This window comes from Mya arenaria, chromosome 3 (assembly GCF_026914265.1).
Source record: "Mya arenaria isolate MELC-2E11 chromosome 3, ASM2691426v1".
NCBI classification, from domain to species: domain Eukaryota; kingdom Metazoa; phylum Mollusca; class Bivalvia; order Myida; family Myidae; genus Mya; species Mya arenaria.
In genome coordinates, this window is record NC_069124.1 from 60,150,315 (window position 1) to 60,171,374 (window position 21,060).

Consider the following 21,060-nt stretch of genomic DNA (forward strand, 5'->3'; position numbering starts at 1 on the left):
GCGACAGAAATAATGTGAAACGACGTGCAGGATTTTGAGGAACAAATGTGAAATAATCTTATTTCAACGAGAGTTTGCACGAGGGAAACTGTATCTTACAAGCTATAAAGAAACATTAGAAAACGTTTTTTTAAAGGTGAAGCTGAAATAAGACTAACATGTTTCGCTTTAAAAGAAGAGATACGTAGCTCATGGGATATTTTATCAATAATGATTGATGTAATTTAACTCATTCCATCAAGAAATACATTGTTCTATCATGTGCAGTGATTCCTGTCAACTGTGGAAAATAGATCACTGTCGATGATTGCTGTAGGAAAAATGACATGAGTTCAATTGGTAATAAAGTGCATCATGTTTTTATTTGTTTTATAGCAAACTACCATAAAAACTTAATTTAGATTATTTAAATGGACATATTTCTGTCATTTGGTACCAGCCATGAGAAAAACTCGCTTAAATATAGTATGTGAATAAAGCAACACATTCAGGACATTTCAAAATAATCACATTGCACTTAAATCCCTTACTTAGTGTTTTAAATTTAAGAACACTGGATAACGATAAAAAGTGTTCCTGAAAACGTGTTTATTGGTTAACTGATTTGATTTCAACAATTACTGAAGCGCTGTTGTGTTGGACAAATCGCAAAAGCACTGCTTATCAAAAGGAAAAGATGTTCATGATGACAGAACAAGAAGGCATTTAAACGGTTCACGTCTATTTCAGAGAACATATACAGATGAAAAGCAAATTTGCAGCTATGGTGCGGTTGAATTTTATAATGTCATCCTTTGGCTTGCTGTTGGTTTCAGGTAAGTGGTCGATATATATTTTTTTAATTCATTAACATATATCGTTTCTTATATGACAATAAGTATGTTCTAATTGTCGTGTTAGTTTACGTGTACACGAGTTTCAGGACTGAATATTGTTTTAGTAGCGGGAGCGGCATTTAAGCTGTTTATTTGAAATATTAAAATAATGTTAAGAATATTTCATTTTATTTTTAAATGTAATTATTACACCTGATTTTGAACATCGACATGTCAACAGAAACTCGGCCCGAGTATGGCATTTCTACTGCTTCTCTGGGTTTCTAAACATAGCCTGTAAAATGAGTAAAGGTTTTTAAATACTTTTCCAGTCAATCATAAATTTACTCTTGAACGTACAGCAATTAAAACCTTTTTTGGAAACAGAAAAACACATGGTTTGAGAAAGTTATTAACTGTTATGTTCAACTTAGAAATATCGTTATTGGACGTTCTTAAACCCAGTAAAACGTGTTAATGTGTTTACTGTAATGGTATTGTCTTAACGTATCTGCATCATAATACTATCTAGCTTGATGAAAATAATTAATTTTATGTCCATTCTTTTCTGATCACAATATCAATCTGATCAAGTGATCATTTCCGATTCGTAGACACTCTATAAGATGCAACTTATATGTTTCTCTCATAGTATGCAATTGTTTGTTGTACTTTCGTCTTGTTTGTTTTGTATATTCGTCCCAGGAAGTGATCCTGTCTTAGAGTATTTCGACAGTCTGACATTCTTTTAATTAGGAAGAAACTGTTTTCTTTTCCATCAATGAAATGGTAAATATAACTAGACAGATATAGAAAATGGAATCAAACTTGCTTACTTACTATGAATATTGTTGAAATACACACTGTCAAGTACAGTATGCTTATATAAAAACAATCAATTTGAAATAATGCACAGAACAGGTTTGAAACATAATTTTTCACAACTGTAATATGAACTTGTAACGGTTAAATAAGTAAAATTCACCATAATATAAAACGTTGAACAATTTGTTATACAAACTGCACCAGCAGATCGTGATATGTGTTTTCCCATGCATGGTATGTAAACCGATGCAACTATAAATATATGATAATGTTACAATAAAAACAAATGTAAATTTAGACTACTTTTACCTCTACTAGATGTATACCTCATCGGGAGGAGTGCTGGATTCAACATGTCCATCTGTCTGTTTGTAGACACAATCTTGTGCATGCTTCATCTCTAAGACTTTTGGCCGGATCTTGGTGAAACGTGAAAATGGCGTTTGGTATCAAGCAAAGCGGTACATGCCGTCGGCAATGTTTGTTCGAACCGTTTTTCATTTCTTATGGCCTTTTGTTCATTTTACAATATAGCGTTAAAGCAACTGTGCACCAGATGATCAATTTGCAAGAAAAAAAGAAAATTGTCGAAAACTGACATAAACTTGGTATTAATGTGTACAATGCATTGAAACTTACTAACTGTAGTACCACTTAGTTTACAATTTATTTACGTTTAGTAGTTATTTCGTATTGTTCCTTAAAAAAAGATAACTGGGTATGTCTACCTAGTAAAATTCATTCCTTGTGCGTGATTGGCTAGTCGATATTAACACGTGATATTAAGGAGTTAGGTATATAGCTTAAAAATACCACTCGTTAAGAGTAAGCCTTCGTAGCTCAGTGGATACGACGGAAGACTGTCATTTTGGCGACACGGGTTCGAACCCGGTCTCCGACACATTTTATTTTTTTTTACATTTTGGTACTTTTTTTACAATTATGATATCAAAGCGTAACGCATTCTATTAAATAATTGTCCTGAGATTCGTTACAGTAAAAAACCTTTTTTGGTGCCAATCTGGTTTACAGTCCCTTTAATAGCGATCATTACACGAACTCTGTCTGCAAAATCTTTTTCTTCCGATTTATTGTCTGGAGCAGAATTAGGAAAAGACTTCAAAAAGTTGAAAACACAATGATACAATAGCTTCTCTTACAAATCTTGGACACTTTGTTGCAAACTTATTTTCGTTGTTTTTATTTAGAACAAAGTTTATTAAGGGCAATTATCAAAAACTTTTAAAATGAATCACTTAAAACGTTCAGCATTTATTTATGATACTGAAATATATTCTTGAATGGAAGAATAACAAATTATTTATAACACTTGGTGCAATTATTGCTATAGTGAGTGATATCCCTTTGTTCTTAGAATTCCTTAACAACATTGATCAAAAGGGTAACACATTCATAAATATGAGTTAGCCTCTACTTGTCTTTTGATTTTCTTGAAACAAATTTGGTCTGACAGAGACATATGCTAGACAGAAAATATCAACTTTGAGCATTGATATGTAGCAATGGGATTTCTTCTGCAAAGTAGTCGCCCATTGTTGTGATTTTCGTCAACATTGTTTCTTTCTAATATAAATTGCTTAAAGCATACCTCAGTAACTTATGGAAGTAATTCAATGGAAGTTTGAATACTAATTGTAATAATAGGGAGTTATCCACATCACATAATGTTAATGTTGGCACTTTTTGCACGGGTATCTCTCGTTGTATTTTGATTTTCGTTATGCCAATTGTACCAAAATCCTTAATATAATTCCATAACACTTGTGACTTTAATAAATTACAATGTTAAAATGTCACAAGAAACAAAGCCATCTACCAGATTCCTTTACTTTAGTTGCTTTGCTGCGCTTCAAAAACAACATTTCTAGATATAAATCTACAGTGTTTGCTGATTTATTTGATTGATTTTTGACGCATAAATGTCCTAGATCGAAGTTGCATTTGTGTCTGTTTAATTGCCGTTGTTGTTGTTTAACAGTTCCGAATGTTTCATATTCAAATTGTATTTAAAATGCAGCAGCGTTGTACATATTGTACATGAAACATATAATTTCACAAACTATGATGCAAGTTTATTTCACATTGTACTAGAGATTAAAAGTTGTCCACATTCGGTGCAGGTTTTATTATGCAAGGACATACGAGACATTATATCTTTCTTATACCAGTTATTTTGTTATTTACTTATTCACGATAAAGGAACAAGTTGAATTAAGCTACCCGCTTGAATGTTTGGTTTCACCCTACTACCCGAAAGCGAAACGTTGACAAAAACTACATCTTTGTTTTTAATAGACAATAAACAATAACATTTGAATGTTGATATCTTTGTTTGCAATGCTGATACATGCCGCTTATTGTCTTTATCATATGTTGTAACACACTGACTTAAATGATTATGTGAGCCATTGCGTTAGGACCAGAACGAGAGTCCCAAAGGACTAGAGACAGAATCATGCTGAGGGATGTTTGTACTCTATTTTTCTTCGTGAATTTTATATATAATTTTGTATATTATACTTTATGTGTATATTGGTTTTAATCAATTACCTATTGACTGTTGGACATATAAAAATATTAATGTCAAAATGGAGATTATCGCCAATGGGTATGCAAAACAAACACTATACTAGTCAAATTCATTATAGCAGTCTGGCGAGTCGTACTATATACAAACCTAACTTCATCTATTTATTTACCAAAATCATTCAAAAGAGGCTACGTACTTCAATAAAAACAAACGTTAATGCAAATGACGCGACAAAGAACTAGTCTACGAAATATTTCATCAAAAAAAATATATCAAACATAATGTATCGACATCAACAAATCTCAGAAAAGGTAGTTTAATTACGTAAAAAAAAACAGATATATCTTATCTTAAGGTCCAATATGCAGCCTGAAAATAAGTTCAGAAAAAAAAACTTTCGATCAATATATTGTCAAGAATAACTTATAACCAAACTGAGTCTACCTAACTACGTTTGTGAGGTTTTTGCCACCAATGGGATGAAACATAGATCTATCAAAGTAAAAGTACGATACGTAGTGCATGAAAACTTAACAACCAGGAGAAAGGTACAACTGTTGATATTATTGCACCTGTTTATAACCTAATTTCCTAACATATAATTTGATCATACACCTTTCCGTTATAACACAGACAGCAGACTGCCGATGACAAAATAAATGCCTCTCCAGTCAATACATTTTACTTATTTACAGACAATTGTTGTTTCGGTACATAAAAAGAGCAGTCACGAATCTGTAGCGTTCGGAGTGTAAGTAGCTCAATACAAATTACTTCCGCACCTTTCCGAGACTTTATTATTGACGGATATGTCATTTTTTCCTCTTGGAAATATCTTTCTCAAATCGCTGACTTCAAGATGCTCTTTTTTGGGTTTCCCATAGTTTGTATTCCCTTGAGAGTCCGTTGAAAATAAATGTGATTAAATCGTTGTGTAGAATACAGCTTGTTCCTCAGATTACATTTATCAAGTGTTGCTTCTTGCGGACGTTATCTTATATTGCTTTGCACAATAACTTCATGTTAATATTGATTATTATTGCCATGACCATTGAATTCGAATAGACTAGTATTGATCAAGTAGAAAATAGAATGTAATTTTAAATACTTTTTTAAAACAAAGTGCTGTTTCCTTTATCATCATGACAAACATACATACTCATTGTGGTTGTGTTTTTTTCTATAAAATTATTATACATGTAAAGCTATCATTACATAACCTTTCATCGATAATTGAGTTATATAATTATATTGATTATCTCTGAGTTGTTGGATATTGTATGAAAGATAAGCGATTTCATGATTTCAAGAAGTCATTTCATGACTATGAGTTTAAAAATGTATTACAATTTAAAAGACAACGGAACCTCTTTGAAAATCGGAGACGTCATTATGACAGAAACAGAGAAAAGAATACACGTCAGAAGTTTCCTCAAATTTGCCTGGTAGCGGGCAAAAAACTATGATGCTTATGTCAAACGCAAATTGCTTAACCATTTACTTTATGTATAACCATTTACTTTACGTATAAATCATTCATACAGACATATTCTCGCAGTGTTAAGGGCCTATACCTTCGTGCTCAAATCTCTTAGACGTGTTCGCAGTTAGGCTCAAAACCTCTCCGGGGACATATAAAACGCTTTAAGACGAGTTTACCAAACATGCCATATGGCTGGAAAGACATTCTTCATATAGTTTCCTTAATTGAAGTAAGTTCTTCTGGTCAACTGCCACCATACGTCGAGTGTTCGTATTTATTGCAAGAACAAAAACCACTTGGTTCGGGCAGCTTTGTTTTAGTAAATAAGTCATGTATTGAGCTATTAAAGTAGTAGTGATATCTTAATGGCATTATGACACAAAGCGACATGATACACCCAGCCCTACCAATTGTTAATCCATAAATGTTTAATTATGAAACGAACAACGACCAATACAAATGAGAATAAAGGCCTTATTAAGCCATGATTATTTTTTTTATTTTGGAGGTATCTTTAAAATGATAATTGTTGGATGATTTGCGTAATGTATGTTTTCATAGGAAATATTGTCAGTCATATCATGTTTGAACAGAGCAAACATTCCCAAAAGAACTAGGGGCATTTGAAAAAAGACCGAAAGTTTGTATCAAAGACATCTGCAAAGCTATTGTAAAGCACCCGTGTGCATGACAAAGTAACAGCGCATAAACGGAAATAGTAGAATAACAGTCGGACGCATGAATGAGCGGATGACATGATTAAGATGTGCACACCTTCAGGAACGACCAACTGAATAAACTCTTTCTATGATTATATATGCTGAATTCCATAATGATGTAACTCGAAGGGCGAACTTTAACTATGACGTAGGATCATAGGTTTCGCGCGTTAAGTTACGAATCGTCGTTTGGTATCGAACACACGTGCTAATAATAAAATCCGTCCGTGAACCATGAACCACCAATGTAGTGTTTAACATATACAATTATACGAGTTTAAATTCAGTTACCTTCGACTATAAACAGTGTGAATTTTAATATGTAAAAATATGCAAACTGAGATTTCTTGCCGAACATATCTCTTCATTACACTGCGCCTCAACGACTGGTTTAATACGTTCAAGTCACGGAATTCATGCATAGGGGTAACTACAGGCATGTGTGCCAGCCAATAGTAAATAATTCAAACACAGCATAGCAATTTGGGTTCATTTACAAGACAATTTTACCAGGAACAAACTAATAACCCCTACATCATTAAATTTGCAGCAGGCTAGGAACCAAATATGGAGAAAATGAAACTGAAGTACTTCTTCTTATCTGGCTATCCAATTTTCCGCAGCTGTTCGTCCTAATAAAGGACCCACAATGCTAGTTTTTCTCAAATACGACTACAGTTTAACAGTCAAACATGCAAAGCCATAGCTAGCAGTGTTAGTAAAAGATGGTGAAACATGTTGTATAATGTATATCATTATATTTTAATAAAAATACACCATCCCTTCTCTAAACTAACGTCTAACATATGTGCATAAGAGTTTTAATCATTATGTGGAACATTTTGAATGTAAGGCCAATAAAACAGCATCGGTATAAAAAACATTTATTGGCACCTGTGTAACGTTCAGACAGGGAATTATTTTGTATTTACCGTGAACTACTAGCACCTCGCGTTGACCAATATACTCCATATTTCTCGTACTTCTATTGTAGATAATTTTACTGTTTACTGAACTAAATCGAAAGAAAGCACTTTGTCTAATAACGTTCAATAAAGTAGTACGAGAAATATAAGAGTAGAAAAAGATGAGATTGATGATAATAATCAACGCAGAGATGACGATAAAAAAATATATCTGTATTAAATCAGCCCTGTTCTGTTGTTCGTACCCAACTCTATACGTGTAAGTTTATAACTGTCTAATCAATTTGTATAGCATTTCTGTAAGATCGTTTAATTAAACGGGTTCATATCTCGAAATTAAATGAAAAATCAATTGTGTAGAAATGATTGTCGTTTTGATACCAATGTTGCTCGTATTGGCTTGGCATAAACATACACACAAAAACGTTACTCTTTAACCTATTACGTTTTGTTTTTCTTTTAAAATCATAATAATTGTTACAAAATAAAAAATGTTTATGATTGAACTAATCGAAAAGCAAACTTCTATAGAATGTAAGAACAATTTTTTGAGTATGAGAATGAGGTTAAAGAATAGGCAGCTTTACAATTTAATTGTGTAAAGGCAAATACATGCGCGGAATGGTCTTTCGAGTATTTTATTCTGAAATGAATGTTTTGCGTAGCGCAATGCAGCATTAGAAAAATGCTGATACAACTGTTCTGGATCATGAACGAACTTAAAACCTCAACACTTGTTGAACAACACTTAATGTAAAGAAACTATTCAGCACTGTTATTGATCAGTACTGGTTGTCATCTTTCCTATCTTTGTCGATGTTGACATGCACCTAGAAGACCCACCATTGAACATCAACAATTACCACATGCTTAAGGGAATCATTGAAATCAATGTCTGCTTAAACGACCAATACCCGTGTTTAATTTGCAGTAAATTAGCGACTTGTTAATTAACTCAATTCACCAGGCGTCAGAAACATGTGTTCCGGGCGTAGTTTCGTAACGCTAATATCCTGCATTGGAGTTCGTGTCAAGATTTATTTCCTTATTAAGTGCGTTTACTAGAAGGATAAATGGTCTGCTTGGTTCATTCAGTTAATATTTCAGTCCTTTGATTGATATTTATTGAGAATGATATTCCTCATTTTAACTGTCTCCCATTGATTTTTTTAAAGGAAAGGCTATCACAAAAAAGCACAAAACACACAAAAACACGAAAGTGACTATTGATTTTTTGTAGAGAAAAGCCTAGATAGCTACAGAATTATCAAATCAGAATTTGTATTAGAAAAAGTATTTTTTATTTATTAAAAATAATAATAATAGAATGATTATAACGCGGTTTAGGTGTTCAGCACATACTTTATTGATAGAAGATGGTAGATATATAAATATTGAAAGAGAAAATAGAATATGTACCAAATGTAATATGAACTGTGTTGAAAATGAATACAACTTCCTACTTATATGTCCATTTTATCGTGATCTAAGACCATCCCACAAGTATTATACACGTTGGCCATGTTTGTCCAAGTTTGTAACATTATTTACAACTAATGTAAATATCATCAACAAAACCGCAACTTTTTTATATCAAGCTTCTTGTTCATGTTAATAAATGACTTAAATAATGATATGCTTAATTATGAACATGATCTTAGAAACCCATTTAGATTGCATACTTTTCTCCATAATATTATACTAAAATTATGTTGATTTATTGTAAATTTCACCACCATGCTTGTTTATTCAGTGTTATGGCAATGTATTAAATATATTTGCCAATAAAATATTGACTTGATATCACAAAAAGCACACCCCCCCCCCCCCCCACACACACACACACACACATACAAAACACACGTAAGTTACTCATGTTGTATAGTACACCTGACATGTATAACACCAAACAGACTAATGTCAATACCCTTAGTATATGTAAGAGTTCACTTTTTTAATATACAGAAAACAGAGCAAGCGTACCTTCGCAAGTTATTTGTTATGTTGTTATCTGCATTCGTCAGAATCGATCTACGTAAAATTAATGGACAGAAAATTGAAAAATTATCGATTGTCACTGGCACACAAAAAAAACGAATACCAAATATATGCTATGCACCAGTCAATTGTAACCACGCCCCCAGGGGAATAGCCGGGACTTTGACGTCCTTAACGAACTGCTGCTAAAATCCCCGCCATATACCGCACCCCAGGGTTCCTAGGTAAGGCCCCTTTCCCGCTATTTTTGGCGCGAAGACAAAACCACGGCATTCACCCTGCATTGCGCGGCCACCTGGAAGGAAAAAACTTGGCATTCCCCCTGCTATCCCCGGTATAGCCCCGGACCTGGGAGGCGTGGTTACAATGGACTTGTGCACTAGGTTTACTACTGACACTAGTTTAACCTGTAAGCATTGGCGGAAAAAACAGACTGACATGGAACTCTTTTGGTGCATTCGTTAGAATCGATCAATGTAAATTAAATGAACAGAAAATTTTAAGTATCTTCGATTGTCATTGGCCCACACACAATGCAAACACCAACTAGTTATTAAGTATCTGGCTGAAAATATCAGAAAGGGATCAAACACACCGACATTACTCTAAATTTGATATCGTAATCGAGTTTGATAGAGACGGTTTTAAAAACCTTTGCTCCTAATTCATGCCTATTCCATTCGAGACGTATTTTTCTTAATTCTCGTATATTTCAAGTTTCAGACAGTAAACGAAATGAAATGCCCGAAGTTTAGAATAAATCAACGTGATTAAACACAATTACGCGGAAAACACGGTGTAAGTAAGAAATATCTCATTTGCTTTGCACGTTAACCTCCCAAGTCACGTGTGTGTTCTTGTCTTCCATCAAAATGGGGACATTATAACTGGATTTGAGCTAACGAATTACATGCATACTCGCGGGTTTATTTTATTAGCTTCCTGTAACGGGTTGTACGTGTTGCTTACCAATGGCAATCAAACCATTCGCACATCCGACATTGATCCTTGTCTCTATGGAATGATAGCGCAATTGAAAGTTAACATTATAGTTTTTATTACAGTAAGGACATGCTTCTTGCATGTTTGTGCAAGCAGTGGAAATACGTAATCCAATTTTGAAAAGTAACATGGCTTACGACCGAAATAATTTCAGTGAAATATGGGAATAGTGTGTATTTATTATCAACGTATACCAGTCTAGTTGATATGTTAAATCTACTGTTTACGAGATCATTTATTCATTAAAACCTCGAAAACGAAATATGTTAACATAATAGTATAATCATGTAAGATTAAAGTGACACTCTTATTCAAAATCAATACAGCCAAACATGTATAACAAACATAGATTTTGAGTGATACATCTTTAAGTACTTACTAAATAATACATTTATGGAAACTATTAAGTACTGATACAAGATTATAACCACGTTTTGAATAGCTGAAAGAGCAAAAATATTTAAATGATTGGTGAATGCTAAAATATTTACTGCGATCTACTATAGTTCTATAAGGTAGAAATACCCTGTTTTTTGCGCCTTTCTCTCAAATTAAACTCACTACCCTTCATAGGTACCATTGTTTACGACATTTATTCACTATTCTTGGTATATTAAAACAATTGTATTATTTGTGGTAAATCTTATTTGGGAATAAGAGTGCATCATTAAAGCTTCTCTCTCACAGATAAACAGTTTTGATATTTGTTTTACTTTTTATCTCACAAACAGCTGATTTTTGAATCAATGCCTCCAATACAGTCATATAAGACAACTCACTATAGAACAGACCTCATTAGTCTGGAAAACTGCCAAAACAAATAATTTTTTCTTAAAGCGTGAGTAACGCTTCTAGCCATAAAACATAAATATGTATGCATAAAACATCTTAAGTCATTTCCTAATTTAAGTCATTTGCTTAAGTTAAATTTCTCGCTGGCCATATGGTATAATAACGTAGTAGTATCTTAAATACTTTATTCGCAAAAAAGTTTATGTAGTATACTGTTTTCTTGGTAAAAAAACGCTTGTGCGTTTCTTTAAAATTGAGTATAAAAAACGGAGGAATTCGTCTTAAGATAAGAAATGTCATAAGATGGTTTATAAATACCGTCCCGTTTATGACTGTTTCTAAGTGATATACTTTAATATTTAATTAAGATGACTGTTTTTCATGCACGAATTCCAAACGGTATCGTACGCATGCGTAACTATACACGACAAAACATTTAATTGTCAGGACACACGCAAGATGTCTTCGACCTTAATGAATATGAGATGCAATCAACGATCAAACACAATCAGTCAAATGTGTCCGATCAATTTTATGCCATTTTATGCATTATTTATTAATGACAGCAAAAACATACCTCTTCTTCTGTCAACATCAAAACTAATGGCATAAATGTTGCCTTGGTAATTTAAAGACGATCCCCCAAATCCCTTCATAGCTAGTTGCCAGCGATAAAGCGATGGGCATATACATTGCTTAAAATTTCAACATATAAAAGAAAAAAAACGGACACCTTGCATAACGCTGTCGCTTAGTATAATTCCGTTTACTATAAAAACTGCCATTGATTGGTTAACATATATGTTTGGAATGCGCTGTTAGGATCAGCGTGTGATACGGATGCACGCCAAATGTTGGGCACTAGACACACGAAACTTAAAAAGGTTCATATACGGCTGAGACAGAATTCGAAAAAAAGATCGTTTCTTTGCTGTTGATATTTATCATATTCCGTACACATTTCTTCGGACGATGTTGTATCATATTAACACACTAAAGTTGTGCTTTATTGTCTTTACAGGCAATAAACTTTAAGGATGATTCAGCATTACTTAATATAGCGTAAAAACAACAACAGTTTATTTAAACTTAATTGCTTAGCAAATACAGCTCGCCTTTATTGACTAAAACAGATACATGTAAATAATGAAAATAAAGGTACACTCCCGGCAAACATATACTAAGAGCAGTAACATTTCCCAGACAATGCTGGCAAGCATGTTTGGTGATTCTGGCGTGACCAACACTATAAGTCAATAATCATCCCTCGCCTGAAATTAGGCGGCATCTATCCAGATTTCATCCCGACAATCTTCAACAAAAAATATGTTTCTTTATCCATTTTATATCTGCCTGAGGATTGTTGTTGACAGACGGTCTGTGGCGGGCTTAAAAGTAATCGTGGCACTCACGCAACCTGAACTGATGGTTTCCGATCGTCCGTAATAAATGACTCGCCGCGAACTGACCGACACCAGTGGTCATATTTGATTAATCCTTCAGGTTCTCTTAGAAAACATTTGTTGAAAAGACCGTTGCACTAAACACGGATATTAAAATACCTTTAAAAAGGTTCGCAGATGGTTAAAACGTGTTTTTATTCATGCAATTTGCGATATGTTCTGTCTAATGGATAGGAATGCAAACCTCTGGTAAAACTGAAATTTAAGTATTCGTTAATTCTTCCGATCTAATGCTCTAATAGGCGATTAACAAATTAAATATTTTAGAAGTTCTAGTAAACTTTTATTATACGCTAAAGTAATAGCCGGGGACTGTTTCCCCTTCTTTGTCGTAGCTGGTAATGATAGTTACTTTATGTATGAAAATGGAATTTTAAAGGTTATGCAGATATGCGAGTTAAAGTACTCATTGTGAACAGTGCGATAACACTAATCACTGGTCGAAGATCTGGCCTATCCGCGTGGTATAGAAGACTGAAATGTTATTGTAACAATTTATTATTTGACTGTCACATACCAGTTTCGAAAACCGCCACCCACAACTCCCGCCCCATCCGCCCCCCAAACACGGACACGGTGCCACTGTAGTGGACATTTGTAGTATGCAATATTAAAGTTAGTGTTCGGAAATTATCATTGGAATGCGTTCTTTATCTTCGAATTTGAACTTCAAGCAACATTATACTGAGATGTTTATTCAATCATGTCAGTTCTACAAAGCAAGTTCATTTGTCAAAGCAAAACCAATTGTATTTACAAGCTATAAAACAGACAGTTAAAGTTTCCTACAACAGTCGGGTCATTATTACAACGGCATAGTCCTAGCACAGATCAAACTGGCTAATCAAAACACGGAGATTTTTAGTGAAACAATGACATTAACAGTTTTCTCCATTTCAAAATAATCGGGATTTTGTGCATAATCCTTTCAAGTACGTGACAGTGTGAACCTACCAATGTTTTAATGCTTAGTATATTCCTATGTACCAATATTTATATTATCAGTGCACATAAACAGAGTAATCTCATTAATTGCATACGCCAAAACTACAAACGTTTGACTGTTAGAGTCGTTTAACGTATTCTTAAACACTATCGCATGAATACGTTCCTTGGGCAGAGATATTGACTAACCGTCAGTATGAGTCCCAAACATATCTCTGTGCACATATTAGATGAGACAAGAAAACATGCTGCTGCACATGTTCAAGAATGATTGGTCCCCAGGAAAACAACAATCAGAATAAGAATCGAAATGCGCAGCAAAATCATACCGGGCTACTGGATTTGGGAAGTCAAATATGTGTTTATTAAAAAAATAACATATCAAAGAAATATTATCTAAGGAGTCTCAAACACGGGCTGAAAATACGTAAAACGCAGAACATACTAATTCCGGTCGAATACATGTTATTATACACATACATTTATAGTTATTTTAGTTAGGGCAATCATTATGCCGGTGTCCCTCATCTGTTACGACCATTAGCTCACGAGGTAACGACGCTGGGTAGGGTTGCTGTAACCAATTTAGCATGTTACAGCATTCGCGCCAGTGTTGCTATCGGTAAAAGCCTGCACACCCATTGACGGCTTAGCAATTACTTTATTGCCCGTAATTGCTGTCTGAGTTAATGTTTCAGAGATTTCCTTTCTATGAATAATTTGTTAGATCTTGTCTTTGTTAATCAATATGGTGTCAAAGAATCAGTTATTTCTTATTCCCGAAGACAGACCAGATTTCTGTGCTCGCATAAATTAAAGATCATCGCCGTCTCCGTTGCCATGTAAATTGTCGCCCGTCCCTCGGAAATGTTAAGACATATTTTCAAGATGCGCCGTATAAGTGCGCGACGTCTCATTACATCAACAGCATGAAATGCATTAAGGCATCTCTCTGTTTCGGATTTTTTTTTCTATTTCTTTAGTAACTTCAAACTTCATTCTATCATATATAATAAAAATTGGTGTTCGATATACCCAAATTAAACTGGTTTTGCGATACAATTTCTGATGATTATTTTTCGCGATCTGATGCCGAAATACCGCTGTGTGACAGTTACGTCAGATCGAGGTTAAACTTTGCTAAGACTCCAATTATAAGATGTACGTGAAGTTAGCGGCCTAGCGGCCTAGCGGCGTGAAGTTAGCGGCCTAGCGGCCTAGCGGCGTGAAGTTAGCGGCCTAGCGCCCTAGCGGCGTGAAGTTGGCGGCCTAGCGGCTTGGCGGCCTAATTATTGTTTCTATTTCCAAGCAATTGTTAATGCGTTTTTTTAAACAATGATAAATCAAGGTTTTTATTTATATAGTTACATAGCGGCCTTAAATTGTTATCTATTCAGAATATTTTTCTTTACCTTTTATTCTAAAACAGTTTTAAATTAACTGTTTTATGCACAAATTATTACTCTGAAGCGTTTTTCAACTTTTTTTTCAAAAAGGTCGATCGAGCACCTCAGCGGCCTAGCGGCCTAGCGGCGTGAAGTTAGCGGCCTGGCGGCCTAGCGGCCTAAAATGGTATCCTATTTCAAAGCATGTATACATGCATTTTCTTCTAAAACAATGACATATTAACTGTTTTTATGCACAAATTAACACTTTTAAGCTATTAGCGATTATCAACCGTCTTTTTTTAAGAGCGTCGATAAAGCTGTCAGCTATTTCAAAGCATTTAACATGCCTGTTTTTCTAAAACAATGATGTGTTTACTGTTTTTATGCACAAATTATCACTCTGAAGCGTTTTTCATTTTTCCCCCAAAAAAGCCGATCGAGCACTTCAGCGGCCTAGCGGCCTAGCGGCGTGAAGTTAGCGGCCTAGCGGCCTAGCGGCCTAAAATGGTTTCCTATTTCAAAGCATGTATACATGCATTTTCTTCTAAAACAATGACATATTAACTGTTTTTATGCACAAATTAACACTTTGAAGCTATTAGCGATAATCAACATATTTTTTTCAAAAAAGTCGATTAAGCAGTCAGCTATTTCAAAGCATTAAACATGCCTGATCTTCTTAATCAATGATATATTTACTGTTTATATGCACAAATTATCACTCTGAACCGTTTTTCAACTTTTTTTTCAAAACAGTCGATCGAGCACTTCAGCGGCCTAGCGGCGTGAAGTTAGCGGCCTGGCGGCCTAGCGGCCTAAAATGGTATCCTATTTCAAAGCATGTATACATGCATTTTCTTCTAAAACAATGACATATTAGCTGTTTTTACGCACAAATTAACACTTTGAAGCTATTAGCGATTATCAACATTTTTTTTTTAAAAGCATCGAGTAAGCAGTCAGCTTTTTCAAAGCATTAAACATGCCTGATCTTCTAAAACAATGATGTATTTACTGTTTTATGCACAAATTATCACTCTAAAGCGTTTTTTATTTTTTTCAAAAAAGTTGATCGAGCACTTCAGCGGCCTAGCGGCGTGAAGTTAGCGGCCTGGCGGCCTGGCGGCATAGCGGCCTAAATGGTTTCCTATTTCAAAGCATGTATACATGCATTTTCTTCTAAAACAATGACATATTAACTGTTTTTATGCACAAATTAATACTTTGAAGCTATTAGCGATTATCAACAGTTTTTTTCAAAAGCGTCGATAAAGCAGTCAGCTATTTTAAAGCATTAAACATACATGATCTTCTAAAACAATGCTATATTTATTGTTTTTATGCACAAATTATCACTCTGAAGCGTTTTTCAACTTTTTAAAAAAGGCGATCAAGCACTTCAGCGGCCTAGCGGCCTAGCGGCGTGAAGTTAGCGGCCTAGCGGCCTGGCGGCCTAAAATGCTATCCTATTTCAAAGCATGTATACATGCATTTTCTTCTAAAAAATGATATGTTAACTGTTTTTATGCACAGATTATAATTCTGAGGCGATTATCAACATATTTTTGAGAAGGATAGGCATGTTCACATGCTTTGAAAAGATGACTGCTTGTTCGACTTTTTGAAAAAAAGAATGATAAGTTAACATATAATATGTTTATATATGTCATTTCATGATATAGTTAATATATCATTGTTTTAGAAGATCAGGCATGTTTAATGCTTTAAAATAGCTGACAGCTTTATCGACGCTTTTGAAAAAAACTGTTGATAATCGCTAATAGCTTCAAAGTGTTAATTTGTGCATAAAAACAGTTAATATGTCATTGTTTTAGAAGAAAATGCATGTATACATGCTTTGAAATAGGATACCATTTTAGGCCGCTAGGCCGCTAGGCCGCCAGGCCGCTAACTTCACGCCGCTAGGCCGCTAGGCCGCTGAAGTGCTCGATCGACTTTTTTGAAAAAAAGTTGAAAAACGCTTCATAGTGATAATTTGTGCATATTAACAGTAAATATATCATTGATTCAGAAGATCAGGCATGTTTAATGCTTTGAAATAGCTGACTGCTTAATCGACTTTTTTGGAAAAAAATATGTTGATTATCGCTTATAGCTTCAAAGTGTTAATTTGTGCATAAAAAACAGTTAATATGTCATTGTTTTAGAAGAAAATGCATGTATACATGCTTTGAAATAGGATACCATTTTAGGGCGCTATGCAGCCAGGCCGCTAACTTCACGCCGCTAGGCCGCTAGGCCGCTGAGGTGCTCGATCGACTTTTTTGAAAAAAAGTTGAAAAACGCTTCAGAGTGATAATTTGTGCATATAAACAGTAAGTATATTATGGATTCAGAAGTTCAGGCATGTTTCATGCTTTGAAATAGCTGACTGCTTAATCGACTTTTTTGGAGAAAAAAAAATGTTGATTATCGCTAATAGCTTCAAAGTGTTAATTTGTGCATTCATGCAGTTAATATGTCATTGTTTTAGAAGAAAATGCATGTATACATGGTTTGAAATAGGAAACCATTTTAGGCCGCTAGGCCGCTAGGCCGCCAGGCCGCTAACTTCACGCCGCTAGGCCGCTAGGCCGCTGAGGTGCTCGATCGACTTTTTTGAAAAAAAAGTTGAAAAACGCTTCATAGTGATAATTTGTGCATATAAACAGTAAGTATATCATGGATTCACGAGTTCAGGCATGTTTAATGCTTTGAAATAGCTGACTGCTTAATCGACTTTTTTGGAGAAAAAAAAATGTTGATTATCGCTAATAGCTTCAAAGTATTAATTTGTGCATTCATGCAGTTAATATGTCATTGTTTTAGAAGAAAATGCATGTATACATGGTTTGAAATAGGAAACCATTTTAGGCCGCTAGGCCGCTAGGCCGCCAGGCCGCTAACTTCACGCCGCTAGGCCGCTAGGCCGCTGAAGTGCTTGATCGACTTTTTTTTAAAAAGTTGAAAAACGGTTCAGAGTGATAATTTGTGCATATAAACAGTAAATATATCATTGATTAAGAAGATCAGGCATGTTTAATGCTTTGAAATAGCTGACTGCTCAATCGACTTTTTTGGAAAAAAATATGTTGATTATCGCTAATTGCTTCAAAGTGTTAATTTGTGCATTCAAACAGTTAATATGTCATTGTTTTAGAAGAAAATGCATGTATACATGCTTTAAAATAGGAAACCATTTTAGGCCGCTAGGCCGCTAGGCCGCCAGGCCGCTAACTTCACGCCGCTAGGCCGGTAGGCCGCTGAAGTGTTCGATCGACTTTTTTGGAAAAAAAATGAAAAACGCTTCAGAGTGATAATTTGTGCATAAAAACAGTAAATACATCATTGTTTTAGAAGAACAGGCATGTTTACTGCTTTGAATTAGCTGACTGCTTTATCGACGTTTTTGGAAAAAAACTGTTGATAATCGCTTCAATGTGTTAATCTGTGCATAAAACAGTTAAAATGGCATTGTTTTAGAAGAAAATGCATGTATACATGCTTTGAAATTGGATTCAATTTAGGCCGCTAGGCCGCTAGGCCGCGAATTTCACGCCGCTATGCCGCTATGTCGCTGAAGTGCTTGATCGACCTTTTTGAAAAAAAAGTTGAAAAACGCTTCAGAGTGATAATTTGTGCATAAAACAGTGAATTTAAAATTGTTTTAGAATAAAAGGTAAAGAAAAATATTCTGAATATATAACAATTTAAGGCCGCTATGTAACTATATGAATAAAAAACCATGATTTATCATTGTTTTAAAAAATACGCATTAACAATTGCTTGGAAATAGAATTAGGCCACCAGGCCGCTATGCCGCTAGGCCGCCAACTTCACGCCGCTAGGCCGCTAGGCCGCCAGGCCGCTAACTTCACGCCGCTAGGCCGCTAGGCCGCTAACTTCATGCCGCTAGGCCGCTAGGCCGCTAGGCCGCTAACTTCACGCCACTAGGCCGCTAGGCCGCTAGGCCGCTAACTTCACGTACATAATTATAAGCCAGATAAAATTGTACAGAAGTTGTCGTGTATGCTCGTTTCTAAATTAAATTAACAGCATCTTCACCGGCATAATTTGACGCTTGTTGAGTGTAATTTATAAAGTGACACCAACAGTCAAGTTAATAGAAACTTAAATGAGTTGTGTCTTAACTTAACATTAATACTAGATGGAATGATTTAAACAGCAATAGTTTATCAAGGTTGTTTTGCAAGAAACGTTTAACACGCTTACCCACTTAGACGCGCTTTTTGAAGAATCTGTCCGAATAAAAAAGAGTAGAATAATGTTTATACTTTGATTAACAGTACAATTGGCTTAATCCATAAGTATGTACAATGTCATAATAAGGGATGTATGTCAAAAAACAGGGCTGGTATTCAATATTGGTCTTAACTTGATCTACGAACGATGTAGCTAATCGGATTACTTGTTATTAATAACTATCCAAACGTGTGAATGAAGTCAATGATGCATTACCGTAAGATTGACTTAAGTTGCATATTGAATACCAACACAAATCAGTCTAGAATTAATGAAAATGGAATAAACCCTTCAATAATTACTAAGGGGTGGTTTTAGAATGTTTGTTTTAACTTATATGTCGTTGCATACGTAATAGTTAATCAATAAAATACTCATTACTTAGGTGATTTCATATTGGTCGAATTATTTGCCCTCAGTCAGCCCTTCGGGCTCAGACCAATAAAGCTGACCTCAGACAAAAAACCGGTTCCATATGAAAACTCCGCATTGATAACATTATAATATCAGTTTTCTCTGCAATAAAAAGACCTAATATTATGTGATTTGAGGTATCTTTAAATCGGACACATATTATAAAAGAATGAAAACGATATTTGGCCACATCAACATAATAATTTTAAAATGCTTATATTCCAATAATTACTGTTTAAACAATGACTATGTTAAGACATAGACGGAAACAATCAAGTGTTAACCATTTCTAAACCATAAACATTCTTGAGTTGTGGTTGCTCTTGGAATTGTCTCTTTAGTTCTAATCGTCTATATTCCGATAAAAATCATGGTTTAAAAGGGGTATTCATCATTTTGATAATCACATTTTATTTTCTTTCAAGTTCGAAATACTTCCAATATGGTAAGCTGATCCAATTTGAATTGACTCTGATACAGATCCAGAGCGGGCGAACCCTGCGCACATCTCTTCATGATATACACAAGTGTATCCAATACAAATGGCAGGTGTATCCATCTACTTGTAAGTTCGAAAATGTTTACCGGGATAGATTGTAAACGCCTCTAAGCTCGTTCATGTTTTCAGAAAGAACCGATTAGGCACAAATAGCGAATTGACCTGTCATCCCCATTACAATGGATCTACTCAATTAATTGTTGGTTATAAGTAGTATCAGTAACATCTGCTTTTCCCGAAATGCGAACAAACCTTAATTGAATAGTTCCTTTAGCAACAAAGAATTTTAACATACCACTTTCATCTGATGTGATGTCTATATTTAAATTAACTATACGGAATGTTCTTATGATATATTGTAAATAATAATTGACTGAAATTTAAAACTTTTCTCAGCATATACATAAAACATTTTGGAATTAATGCGAAGGGTTTAAAATGATAAAAACCTCCAATTGGAAAAGCTTCCCATGTTAAGCCCTATCAAGATCAACAGTTTGCTCGAAATGCTTATTTTCGAAGTACGTAATTTCTTACTGTTTCTCTTTCAAGGCCATTAAATGCAATTGTTCTGCAAATTTTGATGAAAACTATAAAAGAATAAGGGCACTTAAAAAAACTTTTACAGTAAAACTATGCAAAACACATTCAGTTTAAATGTGACTATATTTGCAGCTTTTATGTGGTGTGATTTCGAAGCGACGAAATTCAAAAGTAACAACTACAAGGACAATCCCAGTAACGAGCACACTAACAGACACTATATGAAGAAGCACAATGACAAGGCCCTTGTCATACACTACACGAAAGGCAGGCAGCAATGACAGACTTTACAGAAATGTCAAATGTATTTACACAATTTATTAAACCTTGGAGCGGTCAGCGAAACTCGAAATGCACATGCATCGGTACATTCTCGGACATTTTACCATCATCACTATCACCATATTTATTGTCATATCGCCATTTTCGTTAGC

At 34.6% G+C, this 21,060-nt stretch overlaps 1 protein-coding gene across 1 annotated transcript in view; it reads left to right on the top strand.

Moving 5' to 3' along the window:
• Positions 1 to 737: 737 nt before the first annotated feature.
• LOC128226159 (uncharacterized) overlaps positions 738 to 21,060 on the top strand; it is a 45,052-nt gene continuing 24,729 nt past the window's right edge. The window contains exon 1 of the mRNA XM_052936054.1: positions 738 to 815. Coding sequence (XP_052792014.1) covers positions 743 to 815 — 73 coding nt within the window. The 5' untranslated portion in view covers positions 738 to 742. The remainder of the gene's footprint in view (positions 816 to 21,060) is intronic.